At 46.8% G+C, this 23,116-nt stretch overlaps 1 protein-coding gene across 5 annotated transcripts in view; it reads right to left on the bottom strand.

Moving 5' to 3' along the window:
* The window catches only part of LOC135371141 (pleckstrin homology domain-containing family G member 5-like), a 250,282-nt gene that overhangs the window by 121,266 nt on the left and 105,900 nt on the right, over window positions 1-23,116 (bottom strand). For all 5 annotated transcript variants that reach the window (XM_064605170.1, XM_064605169.1, XM_064605172.1 and 2 more), the window contains 3 exons: window positions 9,481-9,571; window positions 8,333-8,462; window positions 3,287-3,371 (listed from right to left, as the gene is read on the bottom strand). In XM_064605170.1, the coding sequence (XP_064461240.1) occupies window positions 3,287-3,371; window positions 8,333-8,462; window positions 9,481-9,571 (306 nt within the window). The remainder of the gene's footprint in view (window positions 1-3,286; window positions 3,372-8,332; window positions 8,463-9,480; window positions 9,572-23,116) is intronic.

Here is a 23,116-nt window from a genome sequence, read left to right as displayed (position 1 = left end):
ACAAATCGGAAGGGGTGGGCTGGGTTCCACGAATGGGCACTTGTTCGCTGCCTCCTACTGAAAGAAAACTAGGACCGAAGGTCGCGTCCCTTTCAAGGACCATCGTAATCCCGTCAAGACCGAGGCTTTCGGGCGCGACCTCGTTCGCCTCTAGCTTCGAGAGTAGTTCAACTATACCAAATTGGTGGCGCTGTCGAACACTATGACGTCATTTGTTTACAAACAGGGAAAGGTAGATCTACGAACATAGTCACCAATGCTCGCGCTCGTTGCGTTGGAAAACGCAGTCAAACGAGGAGAAAAAAAAAAACGTGGAGCATCACTATAACGTGAAAATAATGCATTACCTATTGGCATCGAGAACTCTCTCCTTTCACTTTTGTTTACGGTCCCTGCTTTTCCACGCACTTCTCTCTTCAAAACTGGACGATGTACTTATCTAACAACGATCTCCGTTCACACATTCGATGCCCATCCTTGATTGTCAGGCAGTAATAACCCTACATAATACGCAGCCCCATCTTCCCGTCACATAAGTGCCTTATTGGCAGCATTACAAACTGGTGTTGCACCACTCACAACTGTGCAGAAAGATCATTATTATCATCATCATCATCAAGGACATAATACCTCAGTCCGCCAGCGCCTGCGGAGTAAGCGGTCCGCTTACTCTCTAGGTCGGTAACAGCTGTGAGAAGAACGAGAATAGATAACACCGCAAATGTCCGACATCGAGCAGTTTCATTGCATATTATAGTAAGGCGCAACTCTCGGACGGCTGACGCAGCGTATTCTCAAATATGTGGGACGGAGAACAGCTGGAAAGGTTGCTGATGAAGGCACTTTAGTGTCGTGCCGTTAATACGCGCGCCTGTCTTTGTGCCTGTCTCTCTGTGTCAGCCTCTAGTCTCTCTTTCTGTGTCCCGGCCATCCGTCTCTCCCTCTCTCCCTCTCACGCACACTTTCTCTCTGTCCGTTACAGGAGAGGGGAAATACACACACAGATATAACACAGCTACACTACCCTGATAGAAGAATTCTACACGTCCAAACGTCGTAGTGCCACAGTAGTGTCGTATAGGCTGGTTACAATGGTATAGCAGGTAGCCCGTTCTCTCAATCTCAATAGTCTGCACAAAGAAACTGTACTTGAAGGCATCCACGTGTGGCAGATACGGCTGCAGCTGCCTGTCATGTGGTTTACGAAGAGTACCTTTTGTTGTAAATACACAATACCTGTCCAGTTCAATATTGACTTCCCGCGACAAAACTTGATGGAGGAAAGTAAGAGTGCTTTTTTCTCTCTCTCTCTCTCCTGGTACTTAGGAGCTCAAGGTCAAGACTCTTTGGTACTCTGAATCGTACTTCCAGACACTAGACTTGTTCCGAGTTCTTTATATTGCATTTTATGAATAAAATCATGTATTTTTTAATGAATAGTAGAACCCAATTCACGCTTCAGGTTTATAATCTGAACTTAGGAGATAGCGACACCTTAGTATTTTCCGCTCGTATACACTCCTTCGTGGACGCATTGGGGTGTTTTATTGGACCGAGAAGGCATGAACCGTTGCCAAGTTGCCATTTTCGGCACAACCGTAAAGACTAGAAATCGTACACGTAGCCATCGTGCGTAGTTTTGGTATGTCGCGTCAGCCAGTCCTTTCGGCGTTGAGTTTTCATCATGTCGCGTTTAAATAGCAGAGTAGATGAGCAAACGTGATGCATGGTGGGACGCACGCCGGTAGTTAAAAACTATTACCCTGGTGAGCTTTCGTCGCACGTTAAAGAACCCTCAGGTGGGCAAAAGCAACCCACAGACCGACCGCTGTGGCGTCGCTCATGATATCAGTTGTCTCGCGACGTAAACCCCCAATTATAAAAATAAATATAATATTACCCTGGTCAGACGGCAAACCTAAGTCCGTCTTTACTTCACCTGTACTCCAACCACAATTTCGAATGACATCGTCTCTTCCCTGATTTGTTGAAAATAGGGGCGTACGGCTTTGTTGCGGCAATTATGAAGTGCATAATTGTAACAAAAATGGTGTACGCCTCCCATTTTCAACAAATCAGCGCATAGAACGATGTCATTCGAAATGGTAGTTGGACTACAGGCGAAGTAACGGCCGTTCCGCTAACGGACTTATGTTTGCCGTCTGACTAGGGTATAACATCGTTTCAAGCATGATCAATCACATCATCATCATCATCATGTAATCCCACACTTGATGGCGTTGGCCTGCCCTCCTTTTTGCTCAGCGAAGATCAGTCCTCCCACGCATGGCACGACGTACGAACTATCTTGGCAGAACTTTATGTTGGGCTAGCTCGTTGCCATCAAGCATGTTGATTTTTAAACTCAGTTTAAGCTCAATAAACAACTCAGTTGTTAGAAGGCAGTCGTGTGTTATGATCGTCATCCTGTAGCTCTGCCAAAAATCAACATGCTTGGTGATCTATATCATTGAGCCACGCTGTTGACCACGTCTGTAATTACCGTTCGCCTGTATACGGGTTTTCAAATAAGCCACATGGCGCAACCTCTAGGTTTCTAACACTCGTTTCCGACTCGTAATGACAGCTCTTGGAGGTCGCACACGGTCTTCGGAAGTGGCTTCATGTCACGCTTTCCCTGAATATTCCGATCTCATCCCCAAACGCTTCCCGCTTCCCAAACCATTCCTAAATGCGCGAACGGTTCCAGACGCGCATGCGCACGCACGCAACGCCAAACTGTTCACGAACCTTCGCTCAAGACCGGTTTACTAAATATCCCTCTTATGTTTATATTTCTTTTTCTCTTTTTTTAAATACTTGCATAGAAATGAACTATAAAAAGTGAATAAGGCACTCTGAAAGGCACTAAATGAAAAGTGCAATAAGGCACGTATACATGACATCCTTGGGTAAACACAAACAAGCCCACGCCACGACTTCCGCTGCCACGAAGACTTCCGGTCCTTCCGCGACTAAGGGCGTTCGGAACCAGCCGCCACGCAGAATTATATCTTTCGCTTTCCTGATTTGTAGAAAACGGGAGGCGTACGCCTTTTTGGGGCAATTTGAACTGTCACAAAACGGCGTATACGACCCTCTCTCTCCTCAAATAAGACGCGATAACCCTATCAATCGGCACAGTGGTTGGCGCAGAGCGTGTTTGCTGTGAAACCGGATGTCGTTTTGGCACTAATCTGGAAGCGGTGAAAACCGGCATGTACAACACTGCCACAACGGCTTACAATATACTGCAGTTTGAAAATGCGTTGACACGTGGACTTACCGGCTGGAGCTCCTGGCTTCTGCCCTTGACAATCCTCACAGCCTTGGATTTACCGCTGAGCGAGCCCTTGTCCCAGTTCCGATTCCTGAAATAAAAAAAAAAATCGTCTAGGGTTAGCATGCGTACATCTGGCGCAGCAGAACTGACAAAGCCGGCCTGCAATTCAACGAATAAAGCATATGTATAGAGTGCAAATCCCAGCGAGGCTTATCTGTTTCTAGCAGAATAAGCATATGCACATTTCAGTGTGCTTCATCCGTTTTCTAGTCCCGTTAATTAAGATACAGTCGCGTAACCTAAAAGTACCTGTACGACCATCGTAAGCCGTGCTCACCAAACAAACAGACGCGAACAAAAACATAAGTTGCGACCACGATCCGGAATGATTAATTGTTGACGAGGCTCTCTTATTGAATTTGCCTCATGCATGCTACGCCAAGCACCATATATACACGGGAAGGTTGTACGAAAAAAAAAAAAGAAAGAAAGAAAAGGAACGTGAGTAAACAGGGTTCTGTTGTTGCGATCAATCATGTTCCACGGAAGCTATAGTGAATGTGCAAACATGTATAAAAGTAAACGAGGCACGGGAAGCTATTTTTTTCTTCATAACTTCTCAAAGCGGTCCCGCTTCTGAAAGACCACTTGGAATGCCTGAAAGTTTCGAGAGATGGGATAGGAAGATTTTTTTTTTTTTTTTAATTACTAGGACAAGAGAAATGTTCGCTCGAAGTTAAGACAATAATTCAGCGACTCGTGATTTGAAGATGCGCTGTCGTGAACACTAAGCAATTGACGTGCGATGTGGTATTTGCAACACAGGACCAGCGACGAAACATGAGACCTGCAACAAGGGACTTGAAGCAAGGGCTTGCCAGCAAGGGACTTCTAATACTACAAGAAGGGCCTGCAATAAGGGGCCTACAGTCCTACAACAAGGCACCTGCAACTAGGGATATAAAGACTCTCGTCTTAGCTGTCTTTTCCTAAACACACGTCAGCCGAAGTGTGCCTTTTATTTCATTTTCGTTTTGTCCTAGGAAAATTTATTGACGGTAACAACACACAACATACAACACATCCGAGACACTACCATACAACATGCAGTTACAACTAGAGACAATATTATGCACATTGGTTTCACACACAACAACAACACACCCTAAAAACTTGGCGTCAACTTGGTGTCACAGTGACAATAGCTACGATATGTACTGGTTATATCTACAGTCATTCCCGTAAGTATTTACATATGAGAGAAAGATGAAGGGTGGTGGTGGTGGTGGTGGTGGTGGTGGTGGTGGTGGTGGTGGGACTAATGAAATTCATGGAGGGAAATCAACGATGCTCTCAGCGCCTCGCCTCACAATACGGGAGGGATGGTCTCGCCACCTGCGCGAGAACTCGGCTTCTCCAATAGCGAAAAGTTCTCGTTGGAGATCGCTCGCCAGAAGAACACGCACGTTCCGTTCCGTTTTGTTACCTGTCGCCGCACTAAATAACAACGACGGTTGAATGCCTTTTTCCTGACTGTCGAGAAGGATTCCACACATTCTCATGTGCTTGTTTCTTCTTATATATATGCTGGCTTTCTCGTTAAACAGACTTTAACGGCATGCGTTTCCAACGAGACTAGATATTCGCAATAAGGCGTACCATTTCGACCGTATCTCCGGTAATGGACTACAGTAAGATGAAAAATAGAAGAAATTACCGAGAAGACTTTTAAAAGGCAACACTGGAATCATAAATATGCGGCGACTTGAACACGCACTCAATAATAGCGCATCAAATTCGAGACATTGCATGGGAAAGCAACGGGCTGCAAGGAGTGTCATTGTGACTAAGCCAGACGGCATGCAATCAACACTAGCCCGTAAGACGAGACACGGAAACATGAGTTCCCTTCCAGGAACCGCATCACGCGAAAACGCACGACACATTTCACTCTCACGCTTTTGTGTCCTTCTCACGGAGCATCGCATGATCTTTCGCGTGACCGTGTATCAACACGGGCGAGATTACCCAGCATGCTCCAACAGAAGATGCGCAAAACGTCACAGCTTTTTGCTGCCACGTGAGCGCGAGCGTTCAACGTCATATCTTTTCGTGCTCTTCTACCATCGTAGCAGACGACAGGGCCGATAGTGTCGTCTGCTATGTACGCAGTACGCCGCTCTCGATATTCCGGCGTCACGCGTTTGTGCGACATAAGACGTGACGGAACATCCGCCCCGTGACTAGTTTTTTTTTTTTTTTTTCATTAGATTATTCCTGGGGGATGGTGATGTTCCCATAGACACCTGGTATACATCCTGATTCAGGGGCGTAGCCAGAACAATATTTCGGAAGGGATTCTACGGCCGCTTTACATGGGAGAGGAGGATTTCACCCTCGTTTCCCTCTCCCAAATGCTCTACAGTCTAAAAACAGAACTTCACCACATAGCACGCTGAAGGGCAACCATTGTACAGAGTCACTCTTGATTTGTGGAAAGCGCGGGGCCGTACGCCTTTTCGTGACAACTAACATTTCCGCATAAGCGTCACAAAAAGGCGTACGCCTCCCGTTTTCAACAAATCAGGGGAGAGGACGATGTCATTCGCAATGCTGGTTGGAGCGTGCTACGTGGTGAAGTTCATTTTTAAGAATGTACACTCTAAAAACAGAACTTCACCGCATAGCACGCTGTGCGCCAACCATTGCCACGGATGATAGTGTTATCGCTAACCTTATCATTAGTGGTAGCGATTGGTGCAGAGCGTGCAATGCGGTGAAGTTCTGTTTTTAGAGTGTGCCAAAGGTACGATTTCGGCCACGTACGCCCCCCCTGCCTACGCCGCTGCCCTGATTGCTCGCCTTAATTGCAATGCCCTCCATGACGAGGAACACGGCAATGCAATGCAAAGGTCGCCATTTCACTTCCTGTGAAGCGCAAACAGATGCCTGCGGTGCCACTTCCTCGTCCCACACTCCTCGTTAGGGCAAGCTCGTTCCGTGGCTACTCATCCTGGGAGGGTCGTTGTGTGGAGCCATAAAGTTATGCGGTACTTATGAACGTGATCGCTTTTGTGATGCACGGAACAGGCCACGCAGTTCACGCCTATTTATGACGCACGTTATCCCAACGAGAGTGCTCAGCATTAGGGACCATGGTCTCGAAAAGTCTACCTTGCGTGAATCGATATTCCGTTGACTAGGACAGTAAAGAAACAACGTGGATGACATGCACTCACTAGGATTACATCTTTTTTTTTAGCCAGGACATTTTAACGTGTGTCTGCTCAAGACTCAAGGAAACGCGCGTTCTGCATACAGCAGACCACTTCGATTGCTCCCTATATCGGGTGTCTCAGTTAAATCCCCGGGCTAAATAATTCGCGAACCGGTGCACCAATCGAAACACTTTCTTTTTTACAAGTATCTGTCCGATACCGCCTAAAACCTGCGCACCGTGTGAATGAGATGGAGCCGCTCATTATTTAAATAAAAATTTAAATGAGTTTCGTGAAAAAATATAACTTCTAAAGCAGGGCGCCGTCGGCATTAAAATGGGTACTACCCCTTTTGAGACCTTCAGTGGACACATTTTAGAGAAAAATCTACCACCGAAGCGGGTCGTTTCTTGAAGTGAATAATTGGTTTCGGTTTACAAATTTTTGTCGTGGCTGGTAGCGGCGAAGTGCAAAAGGACGTAACTCATTGGTGGCCATGAGAGTGGAAGAGCGTCCTTTTGCGCTTCACCGCGACCAGCCGCGACAAAAAATAAGTAAACCGAAACCAATTAATTACTGCAACAAATGACCCGCTTCGGTGGCAGATTTTTCTCTAAAAGGTGTCCACTGAAGGTCCCAAAAAGGGGGTAGTACCCATTTTAATGCCGACGGCGCCCTGCTTTAGAAGTCATGTTTTTTCACGAAACTCATTTGAATTTTTATTTAAATAATGAGCGGCTCCAACTCATTCACACGGTGCGCAGAGGAGGTAAAGTGTGAAGAAACCACGTCGGAAGAAACGCGTCCGTTCACTCACAGGGCACGGCAGTAGTAAGGGGCACTCATAGGCCTCCTTCATAGCAACGGCCACCGCCACGGCCCGTTACCGCGTTATGGTCATCCTGTTATCTATTTCGTCCCACAAAGTTATGATGTCATACAAAAAAACCATACACGCCTGTGCAAGCGAAATCCATCCCTGTGTTTACGACTAAGGAGACGAATCTATATCGACTGCCGCCGACTCACAAACACAAGCGGAGTAAAGAAACAAAAAGAGGGACATCACATCACGTCACGTTTCCTGATCGACAATTTGCCGTGACAGAACAGAGGAAAGGCACATTCTTTTCCAGCTCTCTCACCCGCGTTGGTTTCTTCGAATCTTACTTGTTATTTACTACCATCGTGAAGATGGGATTCCAATGAGGTTTTGTGCGCAGGGTGAGAAGAAAACAGGCTTCGATTTTGCAGGGTGTGACACTATAGGTTACTTGTTTCTTTGCCAACGGTTGCGATGCGACTGCATTACCAAAACCCTACGTGGCTGGTCGCCCGAAAATACGAGGCAATCTTCCCGAAACAGGCGTCGAAGACATCCGGAGCATAAAAAAGTTGATTCGTCGGCGGTCGACGAAACCGATGGCGTTATAAGGGGGGATCAAACATGTTTGAGAGCGCTAAAGACAAATATGAGCACGAAACAGGAAAGTGAAAAGAAGAAAGAGCAGCATTTCTGGGCATTCTACGAAACGTGATTTAATGTGGTGGCTTTGCAAGGCCATGTTCTGACTGTATTTGTCGTGTGCCTATACACTTTTTTTGATGCCATTGTGACTGTCTGCTTCTCTCCTCTCGTTCTTCTCTTCTAACGCGGGGGATAATGCACTCTGTATTCTATATGCAGGGCATGCTCGAAGAAGTATCGCGGAATTATACAGTGGCACTGCGGTATTTCAGCGAGCGCCCGCAAACCAGCACGCAGACTCCAATGGTATGTACAGGAACAGGTGCAACACACGTGTAGATCACTAGAAAGCAAAGTGCGCACCTTTTGGTAAAGATGCGGCTGTAGACGTCCCTTTTGTCTTCCGTGGGAGATCCATCGCCCAGCTCGCTTAATCCGTACGGTGCAGATTGAACTGTGCTTAGACTGCTGAGATCTCCAACCTCATCACAGCCTATAAGAAGAGAGCAGAAGACACACACACACGTCATACTTACGTCACTTCCAATACCGGCAATGGAACGGCTCAATAATGAACTGCTTCATTACACACCACTCAATATTACTGAGATGAACAAGATACCGATGAGGAAGGCGTCCTGGTGTAAGATCGACGAAGGCAGCACCCTTGAGTTTGGAGGAACGCAGGGACATGCAGACACAAGCCTCACGCGTTTCTGTGTTCTCGCGTGTAGTTTTGTTTGTATCTCCCGTGTCCCTTCGTCTCTCGAACTCACGGATGCTGCTTTCGTCAATATTACTGTTGGAGAAAACCCGGGATTTCACTCGGTAACCGAAACGGAAGCGCACTCCAAGCGCGGTGACGATAACGGCAACCGAACTAACGCTCCTTTTCCCACTCTGTTTTTCATCACATAGAACTCATCGGTGTAACTTTGCGATTAAATACACGTTAACATCGCGACAGACACGGACGCTGACACTGCACCTCTGTTTATTTCGTAAACCGGACCCGAAAGTACATTCTCTTTCCAACGCAGAGGCCAAACTTTCTTGTGTCTTTTTTTTTTTTTTGGCGTTTGATTTTGATCTACAAGTCTACCATGCAAAAGAACTGAAATGGATCTGAAAAGGACGGATGGATGGACGTACATTCCACTACAAATTATAAAACTGCGCCGTTATTATTGCGGTTACCCGTACTCACCTCTATGCATAGTCAACGTACGGAAGTTGGCGGGGGTAAATTTTACATCCAAACAATTGGTTTTCTTTCATTGGTCGTTTCCGAAAGTAAGGAAGCTCATCTTTCGAGGTGAGTGTGCCTTAAAAGCATCACCGGCTAGACCGAGAACGTGCTCGGAGGGGTTGCTTTGATGACATTGGGAGAAGTTAGAAGCCGCAAGCCCGAGCGGGAACGCTGTAAACTTCGTTTACGACAGCGCAGACACGGGGTGAAGTCGACTTTACGAGTCTCGCCCGTTTAAATGCGTCGGTTCCATCCAACTCACCAGACAGAAGTTCGTAGATGTCATCCTCGCCACGGACTGTTGACACGCTCGGGGTCTTTGACTTGCGGGTGAGAGAAGATGTGGATAGGTCCTGTGGAAGAAATAATTTCATTTTTAGATATACGACGCGCTACAAGTGTGCAGCAGAAATGCGACCTAGGAATACTACTGGAGGCGAAATTAGAATCGAAATTCAACACTTATCCCGGCCGATACCTAACTAGCATACATACTCACACAACCATGAACATAAGTTATCACCAATATGCAGGATGTTTCAGCTTAACGTGTTTAAAAAATCTATTTTAAAAAACTCTACGTGGCCGAGAATTATGAGGTGCACAGTATCAGCGAACTTTCGCCACGACTGACGGCTAGTTTGATCAATTTTTGTCGCAATAATTTTTTTTAATTGAATTCCGGAATGTAGCCAATAATAGTGCTCGATTATCTGACGTCATAACACGTCAGAAGGAGCTGTGAGAGATCGCCGCAGCTGCGCGCATTATTGTAAACTAATTTTCTAATGATTGAATGACTGATTGGTTGGAAAAATTAAAAAAAATCACATGAAATGCATGCTTCGCAAAGCAGATATTTCGCGTGGCAGCTCCTGAAAGAGACGGTCACATCCGTTCCAGTCGATTTCGAAACTATGGTGTCACTTAATAATCAAATTAATAAAATAAATAAATAATTCCTCGCGGACACTGACCACGGTATCGAAAATCCCATGCGAAATACTGATGTAGTTTCACTGTCATTTGACGGAATACAAGACAAGAGCAGACCACGGATATTGTGGGTATGCCGGAATTCCCTCTCTGGAAAATCGAGACAACGTCATTCTGTATCCGGCCAATGATGGCACGCCTCTGAGAAAAGGAATGCCGCGGCCGTGCAAGCGTCTCATGGAGTTATGCTGGTTATGCGGCGTCTAGACGGCGCCTTTCCTCTTCTGCGCGCCCACCCTCTCACTCCTTCGCTTACTGAGTGACGTCACGCCGCCGGAACTTCTGCAACCGCGGAGCCAGGTAGAGTGTTGGCCGATGCCGAACACAGTGGTATCGGCTTCATAGGTGGGCCTCCGGATGCGACAGCCTCTTGAAGGTAGCATGTCCATATCGGAACACATGTTCCTCTAAGAACTTTTCTTTGTGTGTGAAAACTGTCGATGAGCGGAATAAGATATACACTCAGTGCGTTCAAATTACATTGACCATTTGTAGTCTCGTTGTTATAGCCTTTTGCTTTTTTAAATAACGGTTACAGGTCCGCAAGCTCTTTCGTAGTTGTCTGTCTATTACGCCATTTTACCTCCCTCCTGCGCAGACTCCGTCTCAATGTGGCTTTCACCCCGCAATTCAAGTGCGTGATCAGATGCTGTGACACAAGCCTCTGTTCCACTTCTGGTGTCGTGGCGGCCATCCAGCACATTCTTACGGAATGTGCACTCTACTGTTCGCAAAGGCGGATACTGTGTGATGAGCTTGCCCGTATCAGCAAGAGGCCGCTCAATTTAGCTGCACTCATTGGCCCCCTACGAAGATCCTGTGCTCCATCGTCGGGTTCTTCACCTGTTCATGGACTTCCTGTCGTCCACTGGATTGCTCCAGACGCTTCCTTTCTTTCTCGTTCATCTTTGTTCTTGTTCCGTTCTTTCTTCTTCATCATTCCTTCATCATCTTCACATAATGTTCCACGTGCAATGGGGTAGGGTACCGCACCACCGCGGTGAAACACCCCATCTCATCGTCATCATTTATTTATTGTAGTTGGTAAAGAGTATTAGACTATAGTCGTAAAAATCGTGAAAAACACTATAAGCCCGAGTGCTTGTGCAAACGACGGTTACTGTAACCGAGACTATTGACCGGAGAAGCCTGACGCGCGCCGTGCTAGCAAAAAATAAAAATAAATAAAAATGAAATATCAGGTTATTAAAAACAGAACACTTATATGAGCAAGCGGAGTACAAGAGGCGCTAAAACGGCACGACGACGGGGTAATCAATCACACCGGGGCTGGATCAATTTATATAAGCAGGAATAATAGCCTCCCCCAGGCTACTGGGCTCTATGCAGTAGCGGCATGGTAGAAAAAAAAAACAAAAAAAAAACGAAAAAAAAACATGGCCAGAGCGCTAGGTTTAGGAGTTTATTGTTCGAACACACGAAAGCAGCTGGTATCGTGCGATAGGTTGGGTACGAAACGTATGTAGTACTTATATCATATCTGGTGGGACAACTGCGAAAGGTGAATACGAAACGTGAATGTCAATATACAGGCACCCCCGCCGCTGGGGATAGTAGCATGCCTAACGAATAGCCACATACACGGATATGCATATATGGTACATGTAATCGTTCACTGCTGCGCTACTGCTAACTTTTTATTATGCTCGTTTGTTATGCATATCCAGCAGATTTTTAAAGCAGTTGAAGCGCAATCTGACATAATTAGTTCATTCGATAGCGTAAGCCTTCAGGACTACAATGTCGCAATTTTCGTCCCAATTACACACAGTCTTTTTCTTTTTTCTTTTTTTTAGAAAACCAAAATTGAAAATTGTGGGCAACGCTGTGCCGAAGTAGACAGCAATTTCACACTGTCCGTCAAGCACGGCGGTAAAACTACACTGCATGCGCATAACACTGGTTCTAACGCAGCGACGTCGGTGCGTTGCTCGGAAACAAAAATCGCTACAAAAAATGCTGGATACATGAGCGCCAGTGTTCCCCGCTAACATGAGGGTTGTCTGACACCAGTCGTCGCCCCGAACGATTTTATAGCAATTTTGACAACAAAATTAAATTTCGTGTATGCTATATTGTGAAGTATTTACGAGGAATGAGCTCTTAATTAAGTTACACCAAACATGCAAGCCGTTTGCTCGGTGCTTTACTTTAACATCTTGGGAAAACCCTCTCAATACACGATGAACGGAAGTGCCTCAGGACGAGAAAACTGTTCTTCTTCTGGGCACCGTCCTCATATACGAGTACATTCTCAAAGAACCACTCTGCTACCCTTTGCACATTAGTTTCCATTACCTACTTCCCTCCACAAAGTAGCCAGTTCCACATGCTTCTAAAGATCTATCGACCTCTTCCCCCCACTAACGTACGAACACAAAGAAGTCCCTCTTTTCGGTCTCCAGATATTCTGCCTGTATTCGCATATGCTCATAAAGAGCTCTTATTGCTTCGTATTCCTAATAAAGAAGTTTTTTCCTCAGCACCATTCATCTCTACAAAACAATAGTGCTCCCAAAATGATGATACCGCAGAGTACCTTGGCCAGTTCATATTACCATTTTCGCTGCGTGCAAATGCAAATACACGAAACGAGATCCTAATGACGGTAAGCGGGCGAAGCAAACGTGTCTTTGTGTATTGCTCTCATTTCCATATATATTAAATGAAGCCCCGGCTTAAAGCGGAGCAACTCTATATCCCGGGCTGCACGACGAGGGCATAGAGTCGGCTGTTAACAACTCTCTTTATCTTAATCCCATGCCGCGGCGGTGGAGAAAAATCATCCGTCGCAGACACAGCGGATTCCGTGTTTATGGAGGAGGCCTCGGACGCGGCTGATAAGCCAGGTGACAGACACAGTAGGTGATAAGGTAGCGTGCAAACATCAGCTGCACTGCAGCGACGGAGAGGAGCGTAAAATGCAAGCTATCGCGTTTACCTTGAATTTATGCCTAGTATACGACGTGGTCTTTAGCGTAACGGGGGTACTGTTACTGATATTTTACGCCTATTTTAATTGGCTCACAATCATTGCTTTACGTGTCATCTCAAGACATTGGGTGGTGCTTTTGCTGTAATTAGACTTTGCTGCATGCCTGCTGGAAAGATTTGTTGCATCCTCAACTCTAGTCTGATTAATTTTATTCCGATATGAAATCAACAACAAATGCCACGTCAGGCTTTGCCTTTTGTGCGCGAACCATATTTCTGTACCAGAAATGGAATAAATGAAACGACAATCAAAAGACGGAAGAAATATGTTTGCTAAACTCTCATGTTGCCATTTCAGACTTTTTTTCCTCGTGGGTTGAAAGCTGCAGTTACCTCGACATCAACAGACAAAAAATTCCGGGTAGCTGCGCGACCTTTGGTATATACTCGCAGCTGAAATACAGCTACAGCAGTGTGGCTGCACATTGTGGGCAGACTTTGACACGAATCATTCTCTGTGTTTGAAAGTTCTTAACATATGCTATGTTAATATTTTGAAACTATCTCTTACAAAGTGCATTGAAACTCGAACCCTATCCGGATGTTTAGGAATCTTTTCTGAACGAGTTCGTATACTGCAAGTATACACAAGACAAGAACCTTCAATAAGAACCTTCCTCGGCAGAGCCATCCTGGAGAAAGGGCTGACGTCTTGTGCTTTTTACTCCCGCCACCTGCATCACCACACCTCACGTGATACCCAACGGCGTATCATGCCACCTTCGCAGCGCGCTTCTTCCGTGACTCACCGCGCGGCGATATCTAGGACATACAGCGCGCGCACGCTATACGCATATACAGCTGTCGCCATAAAGCGAACCAAGGAACTCTAGAAGCACTTGACATGCGTCTGTTCAAAGGTACATATCTCGCCGAGTATGACACGTAGAAAAACAATATTTACATAATTAACGTAATTGACATTATTAATGAATTAACATAAAATAATTATTTCCTCAATACTCTGGCGCACACTGTATGATGCGTGCATGATATAATGAACCGCATCTACCAAAAAATGTCATAACCCTTTTAACGTGCCATCCCTGACCCTTTAGATACCATGCCAATGATAACGGTGCCCAGAAGAACAGTCTCTGTTCGAAATGTCAGTGGGCTACTGGATTCTTCCGTCACATCGTCCGTGATTTGGCCGAAAGAACCCTCAACCTACGCTTTCCATCTCCTTCTGAAGAAGCTTGCCAATGCGGAGAGGCCTCGGATTGGTGTCCTCAGAAGATCTCACGCTATGACTGGACAAACCGTTTGCGGACACCAATGAGAGGGTGCTCCGCCTTGTCGGCCTTCTTGTGAGGGAGAGGGTTCTTGCGCTCATCACGAACGAAGAACCGGACGGCTCCCGTTTCTTTTTGTGCTGGTGTCCTGTCAATATACAGCCGTCACCGGGATTCGAACCCGGGTACCCCAGACGCTTTCAGACGTATGTCGGCACAGTTCCCTTAGAAGTCGGCCCAGGACGCACATTCCCCCAAGGCGTCAGTCGTGACTTGCCCACCTCAGTGAGGCCGACAACGGCAAACCCTTTCACCAGCACCAGCAGCAGCACCACCACCACCTGTCAATGTACCGGCATCTTTCATTGAGCGAGATGATTTTTTTTTGTGTCCCTTTAGATTTCTTTACCACAGTGCGGGATCACTCACAAATACAACCTCTGACAATGGAGTTTGTAACGACGTCAGAACTGAATGTCACACAGCGCTGAATGTTGGGTACGTCGACAAATGTGTTGCCTTTTAGGGGGATTTCAGTGGTGTAGCCAAATCAGTCGAGTATGGGGTTTGCGCAAGTAGCACAACCTCCTTTTTCGCCAGCATCTGTTCAGACACTCAACTTCAAGGGCCTGTTTCTCCGCCCATAACATACCAAGACCACCATAAGCCTATAGAACTGCGTCGCCTGTTATCCGCCTTTGCTTGCCTCCCTGTCAGCGGGCAGTGCTCTGTTCGCGTAGCGTTCTCACAGTAAGCGTGACAACCTCATTCACCGAACTTTATTAACATAGGTTGTAACTGTTGCGACGGAACCTTCTAAGGTCCCCTTGATTATAGTATTATTTAACGGGCAAACTATAGTGTTTATTGTTTGAGTATTATTTATAGTATTATTTAACGAGCACATGCTACAGAAAACTTTTCTCCTCGTCGTTATCTTGTATGGTACACTGGCAGCGTGCAATGAGAAAGGGACTCTTGCACTTCTTTTATCCTGTGTCTCAGCTGTTGTGCGTCTCCCCATATACGAGTACAAACCATGCCTGCAATCCGCGCCGTAAAATTGGCATTACGAAGCTCCCGCTAGTTCTGCGCGTTACCTACTTCACCTGTAGTCCACATACGTACGAGAAGGGCTGTGTTGCGCTGGTAAGAATGTTCTAGGCAACCTGTATGCAAAGCTAGATCTGGGTCCTGCAGCTGGTCCCCTCGAGTGCAACGGGGTCCTGGAAGATGACGCTTCACTTCGGGCATGCCTCTTGTACGTTGTGTCCGAGATGCAATGGGCACGATTGTCTCCAGGGGTGTTGCACCTGTTCAACGGAGACACTCCAGATCCAGCCGCTGGTGCACGTGTGCTACATGAAGTGTGTCGTGACAGTGAGATCCTTCCTGATTGACGATCGGGGTGAGAACTGTGACGCCCTCCGCAAAGACGGAAAGACAATGGCTGCGAACGGTGATGCCTCTCATTCTTTACAGACTCCTCGTAGCGGCATCCGTCGTGAGAAGGAATTCTTTCTTCCTTCCCGCCGTGCTTCCTCCAGTTCGAGGAAGTCTTCGAGCCTTCGTGTCTTCTTCCGTCGTCTTCTTGCGGCTGTTTGTCTTTCGCGTACCTTCGCTTGTGGCTGCAATGATCCCTTGGACTCGTCCGTTCTGCACGGCTAAGAGAGAATGGCAACTCTGGGCGGTCTAGCGGCGACCTATGGCGGTTTACGGCCGACAACTGCTTCTCCGTCTGATCTTCACCTCTATAACATGAATGGCCTTCTTTACCGCGAGCTCCGTCAAAGCCAGTTCGAGCAAGATCTGTCGCTTCAACGTCCATCAGTGAAACGTCCGTTTCGAAGTCGTCAATGTCGGATATATCGCTGTCCACAATGACCACCAATAGGTCCTCTGGTTCTTCGGGCACCGCTTCGAGGCTTCCGCTGAACGTGGCCATTTACAGACTTCGGCAAAGGACTGCGCGATCACGTTACCTGGTGTACTGCTGCATGTTCTCTTACATATATTATGGATTGTGTGGCACCGGGGTCAAACAAGTGCCGACTGCCTCCGCCAACGGTTCCAAAGGCCGACAAGTCAGGCACGCGACTTGTCTTCTTCGTCTTTCGACCGTTGATTTCTCTTTGCTCTCTGCACAGATCTTCCGAGGTAAACCGTATGGCAAACGTTTACCACGTTATAGTCACAAAATAAGCTACGCTAAATAAGCTAAGCGTTGCTTATTTATAGTGACTCTACATAGAACTTCTTCCTCACACTCCGTGGTCTTCGTCCATCAAGGGAGATGGGCTGAGGTTAGGTGCAGCTATTCTTTCTATAATTGGCACGTACACATCGAGACTGGGAGGTACCAGAGTTCGAATCCCGGTGCCGCCTGTGCTGTCTGTGGTTTTTTCCTGGGTTTTCCTCAGACGCTTTCAGACGTATGTCGGCACGGTTCCCTTAGAGGTCGGTCCAGGACGCGCATTCCCCCAGGGCGCCAGTCGTGACGTTGCCTACCTCTGTGAGGTCGACAACGGCGAGCCCTTTCGCAACCACCACCACCTATAATATTGGCACAGTGTATTGAAAATTCATAACCTGTATACTTATAGGAAAATGATCACAGGAAATGACAGTGAATTCCTTGATATGACAAATCTGAAACGCGTGAGTCATGTCTATAATTGCCGTAATCCTTGTGGATACTCTCTTTCCCCATGTAGGACTTCCTATTGTTTTCAAACGTTGCAGTATAATTGAACTTGACCGTTAAATACAGTCGATATTGGCCTGTCTAAAATATGCAAGCGTGATCTGTTAAATTATTTGTGCATTAGACCCCTTATGTCTTCTCTGCTTTCATTTAAATATGTTGTTCTACATGAACTATTAGTTATTGATTCTTAGCTGGATTTATATTTTTCTTACGTTTTTATGCTTTTCATTTAGATGTTTCTTTATTGTTGAAGTTTAGAGTTATTGCCAGAGCTTGTACTAGAGTGTTAGTTACAAATATGGTATTATTATTATGCTGAGTCTTATGTGTTCATCCTATTTTCTGCACGTGAGCAGTTCGTGTAGCAGAGCCACGGAACTTCACTGTCTTGTGGAGATGTCTAACAGTGAAGAGGACGTTCACGTGGAGTCGGTAGAGAAGAGATACGGCGAAGGAGAAAAAAAAAAAACGAACTTTATTTTAATGATCATGATTGGCGAAGAAGAGATACTGGAGGTACTAGTACAAAATATCTTGTAGTCTAAAGGAAGGCCTTCTCGGTGCCTCCCCTCACACCTTCGCCACGTGGACACATGAAGGTGGTGGTAGTGGTGGTGATACTGGAGGTAGCTCGTCGTTGTTGGCCTCAGAGCTGTGGACATCGTCATGTGGACACACGTTGGTGGTGGTGGAAACTGCTTGCCGTAGTCGGTCACGCTCAGGTGGGCAACGTCACGACTGTCGCAGGGGGGATCGTGCGTCCTGGACCGACTTCCTAGGGTACCCAGAGAGAACACCCAGACAGCACGGCCAGTGCCCAGATTCGAACCCGGGTCACCTCCCAGTCCCGGCGTGGAATGCAATCATCGTAGCCACCAGACCACGGCAGCTAGTAACACGTGGACACACAGAGTGGATGTGTGGTGTGCCTCAGCCAGTCGCCGGGGACGATTTCCAACACGGAAATCCTGTGGCTACCAGCGGCTGCTTATGTGGCTGGTGCTGACTTGTCTCCATGGCTACGGCCGCCGGAAGCACGGTCGTGGTTGACGTCGGGTTGGGCGACTCGAAAATCCCGTAGGAATCTTCTCTCTCTCTCTCTCTCTCTCTGAGCGAACAAACGTTTACGGAACACGTGCGCTGCGTACTTTTTCTCCGGCGCGACAGGGAGTTTGGGCGAGTTCACTGCTTCGGAGGTGTGAATGAGTGTGCCATTAGCGACACACTGCGGTATTTTCGGTATCGCTTCTCTTGAATGCACGTGGCGTGGGTTGGGGCTCAATCTTGATCAGCACATAGCGATCGTTATAGCTATTTTTCAAAATTTGCGCGCTCATTCCATCACGCGCATTGGCCGTCAACCGTGGAGCACGAGCGTTTAGCAAGCGTTACGAGATAGCGAAAAGTTCAAAATCTAGCCCTTGGACTTCACTGCAGTGTTCTCCAACACCACGTGAGTGAAATATTGCGAAGATAAGGATAAGGGATTGGGATAAGAAGGATGAGTTATGGTGGAAAACTCGGTGTATTGTTGGAAAGCAGTGACGCACTGACAAGCCAACGAAACAAAAGGTATCTTCTAAACAATTGAATCGTTCACGGACTTAGAGGTAATCAGATTAAATATCAGAGATCACTGGCACTTTACACATACAATCTTTCAGTCACGTGGTGTTGGACAGCACTGCAGTGAAATTCAACCCACTTCACGGGCACGTTCAAGAGAAGCGATACTGAAACTATATCGCAGTGTGTCGCTAGCAACACATTAATTCACTCCTCTGACGCAGTGAACTCGGCCGCTTCCGCCCGCCGCTATAGGGCTTGTATCGCCGGAGAAAAAGTATGCAGCTCGCGTGTTCCGTAAACTTTTGTAGGGAACTGTACTTGATGTGCCTTCTTGGCGAACCACTTCGTGCGCAAGTGCAATTATTATCGTTGTCTATAGTGTACAAGTACTGGAGAAAATATAAAGGCACTTATGGGCATGAATATGGGATTTCGTACGAGGGAGGTTTCGTTGACGGGGAAAACCGAGGCGGATATAAACATCGGAACGAATCATATAGGACAATAGGATATATCAGAGTTGCACACAGATAATAATATAGTGCAACAAATAACACCCATGGAATGTACGTATTGTAGTACAGTGTACCTGCACAAGCATTTCTCTTGCCTTTCTATCATCCTATCTGTGTCAGGGCACTGAGATAAGGCTTTATGGTAGGTGCATGCTTATCTGTAACACGTTCTGTGCGCAGGCCTTCATTATTCCTTTTTTTTTTTTTTTTTTCCGAAAGATGCTTTCACGTTTTCTCTTCAGTTTTCACTACGTATGTGAGCTGAACAACAGACAGGAAACTGTTGTCTTGTCTTAGTTCCCCCTGAAGTCGGCCCAGGACGCATACTAAACCCCCCGTCCCCCACTCCTTCCTGCTGTCCTCTCTACATCTGTCCACGTCTGTACGTCGCTCATAGCCACAGTTGCTTCGCGGCGCTAGCACGGATTTAAAAAAAAATATTTGCAGCCAAGATTGCCCATATCGGCCCAGTGCAAATATAGCCCGGTCCAACACTGGCACTTCAGTATTGCCAATCTTCTGCCAGTACTGTCCACATGGGTCCAATATTGACGAGTCCGTTTTACCAGCGTTCTGCCAGTACTCCCAATATTGTAAAACAAAATTTCCCCATATTGCCAGTTTTCATTATGCGGTTGTAGTCACCATATGAATAACACGGTTTATTGGGTCAGGACGTTACATCACAGCATTCTGTCAACAGAGTGCGTGTTCCCTTTCAGGGTACGAAGTTTTCCCTTCCTACCCTTTCCAGCGCACGGCGGTCACCAAATACCCCGGGGGAAAGTCAGAGCAAGCAAATGAAGGGCGCATTCATTCGGCGCAACCCTTTCATCGGTAATCCGCGCGCATCCTCCGACAGAAAAAAAGGCTGCCATAAGCACTTTTGCTGTACCGTTTTTGCTACGGTTCTGCCGCAATAAATAACCAACGACGAGTAACGGAGGTGACAACAAACGTATTCGCAGAAACCAGTGACTGCGACAAATCAGCTGGTAGTAGTTTATGCTCTCGTTTCAACGAGAGAGTTGTCACAGCGTTTTCAAAAGTGTGTCCGACGGTCTGTCTATGAAACGAAGTTTATGTGCTGTGCTGGGGGAGTAAACTTCGGGGTCAGGGGACTAAAGGGCTGGGTCAAGGGGGTTAGTGAAACAAGCCTCTCGGTTGAGGCGGGCCTGCTGTATTCAGCACGGTTGTAACTAATGGGAACTAAACATTATTATTATTAAAACAGGGTGTAATTGCAATCTAGCAGTAATTACTCCCCAATCTACCCCCTTTTGACGGGGATTCTCAATGAGTGGATGGAAAATAGACTGAGCAGTGAGGCACCGGTTCGGTGACATGAATGCCACGTACACCAGCGAGCGCGTTCTGAGTGGTAGGAGAGAGGGGAGGGAAGGGGGGAGGGGGGAGGAAACGACGCGTCAGATGCTGAAGCACGGCTATCAGCGAAAATCGTTGCGAGATCGACCTATAGGGGGCGACACGGTCACCTTTCTAGTGTGGATAACACGCCGGGCGATGTTCGGAGTTGATGGTTCTTTTCCGTTAACTCTTGTGTATATTCACCGGAAGATCACTTGTACCGCGATGGTACGATACTGTTCGGTTCCCCAATGCTCTACTTACTGCAGTGAATGCGAAATAAATGTGTGAACGCAGACGACGCGAGGAAGCTATCCACACTACGGTAGTTCATCGTTTCTCCGCAGCGCGCCGACATCTCGGAGCGAGGATGAGGAGGCGGTCGTGTTACGGACGGACACGACGCGACAAATACGCTACAACCGTTTGTCTCTGCGCAGGGGAGAGGGTAAAGTTTGAAAAAACTAAGTGATGAACCTCTCCACTCACGAGGCAGCATATAATGGGATATTCGTAGACCGGCATATGTCCACAGAAGAAACCGCGTGCGCATCAACCTGGAAATGTTACCCCCTTATGTGGAAGAGGGACCAGTGAGGTGGCTTTATGAGCAATAGGGGAAAGGAGGAAACTGGCAAGCTGCGCAGACAGCTGACCTACTTGCACAGCGTATTACCCGGAATCTGATATACATGCGTTTATACGTTCGTCTTGGTCATGCGCAGATGACAATGACTGTTGTTTCGGACGTTTCCAGTTATTAATCGTGGCACAGTTCAGAAGCTCTCGAGTATCTCCACACTACTCCATCCTTGCCGAGCGGGACTCGCACCTGAAGAAACGACGCTTTCTCTATACACGCCTCGCCGCGAAACGTTCGACCGCTCATTTGATGATCGTGAACGACCAATCACACACTAGAGGAAGGCATACCTTGAGCTTGTGGGAACGATAACACACGAAGAAGTAGACGAGACGTCTCGTCTTGTCTTGTCTACTTCGTGTGTTATAGTTCCCTGAAGCTCAAGGTATATGCCTTCGTCGAACCTTCACCAGCTCGCTTGCCTGCTCACCCTTATGTCACACACAAGAGGCCCGACACATTTAACAATTCTCAATCCTCATTTATTATTGGTAGGGTTCCTGGTTTTCGGTGGTTAATTTTTCGGACATTCGGTGGGAAATATCGGTGGCTATTTCGTTCATAGGAATCGGCGGCTTTAGGTTGTAATATTTTGAAATGTGAAGACACCCGGTGGAAACCAGCTAGAAACGATACGGGAGTTTCCCATGCACTTGAACCAACAATTTAGTTCCATTAGTTTTTCATTCAAACGACAACTATTAAAACCGGAACTTGTTACAAAAATTGTGAGGTACGTGTTAACGATGCAGGTGACATAGCACGCCGCTCTTTTCGCTGTCTTTATTCGCAACTTTAAATTCGAAAACGCTCGCGATAGACGAAATATTTGCTGGTTCAAGAATGACCTCATGTCCCCTGTCCTTTGCCAAGCAGTTCAGCACAAAGGGACAGCAAATGATATCAAGACACTTGAAGCCCTCATTTCGACGACCATCGGTGAATAATTATTTCCACCGAACGCGTAAAAAATTTACCGGCGTACGTTTATCGGTGCTTTTCGGTAAATACCGAAAACCAGGAACCCTAATTACTGGTTACCACGAACCAAGCAGCCATCCGTCCTTGCCCCCCGAGAAAAGCTTCGTCTTTCCTCACAATCCTCCTCTCGCCACATAAACGCTCTCTTATGATTACGCAGCAGGAAAGATCCCTTGACCTGTGGCTCGACATCGATGGCGCATTAGCGGGCGCATTAACCTCACGTGCATAATTACCTCCAAAAATCGTCCCAACGATCCCTCATTAATCCCCCGTCACGTGATCACGTCGCCGAACAATCGGAAGTGCGCACCACCCTCACGGCTTATCCTGGTTCGGAAACTCAATGGTTGTCGAGCACGGCAGGGAGCGCAGCGTGAACCCCCTTATACCCCCGAGGGACGTGGGGAATATTAAGAACGGCCGTGTGGTTCATTATGCGCGTAAATAGTTCACCACCCGCCGGGAGGGTCTATATAGGGAGCTGCACGCGAATTTCGTCGCCAAATATAGTATCTGGTCAAGGATGAAAGAGGTCTTGCTTTCGGATATACGCAGGCAAGAGAAAACTTCATTACGATAATGGAGTATGCTTATGAAGGACACGCTGTGATGGCAGCATGTGTGTTTTTGGTTTGTGTGTTTTTTATCTGGATATGGGGATTATAGTTTTACGGTAGTAGAGTGTCTTTCCAGTTGTAGAATGAATGTTGGCGATGATTATATGATCTGATGGTTAGGCTACTAGTCCGTGATATGTCAAACTATGGTTTAAAAACGCAGCGGTGAGCGAGTCAAACTAGGTTAAAAGCGTTGATACTGTGCTGGGAGTAAAATGTAAATTCTTAATGTCACTTCACAGGTTTATT

This window comes from Ornithodoros turicata, chromosome 10 (genome assembly GCF_037126465.1).
Source record: "Ornithodoros turicata isolate Travis chromosome 10, ASM3712646v1, whole genome shotgun sequence".
NCBI lineage: Eukaryota > Metazoa > Arthropoda > Arachnida > Ixodida > Argasidae > Ornithodoros > Ornithodoros turicata.
This window is presented reverse-complemented; position numbering and strand designations above follow the sequence as displayed.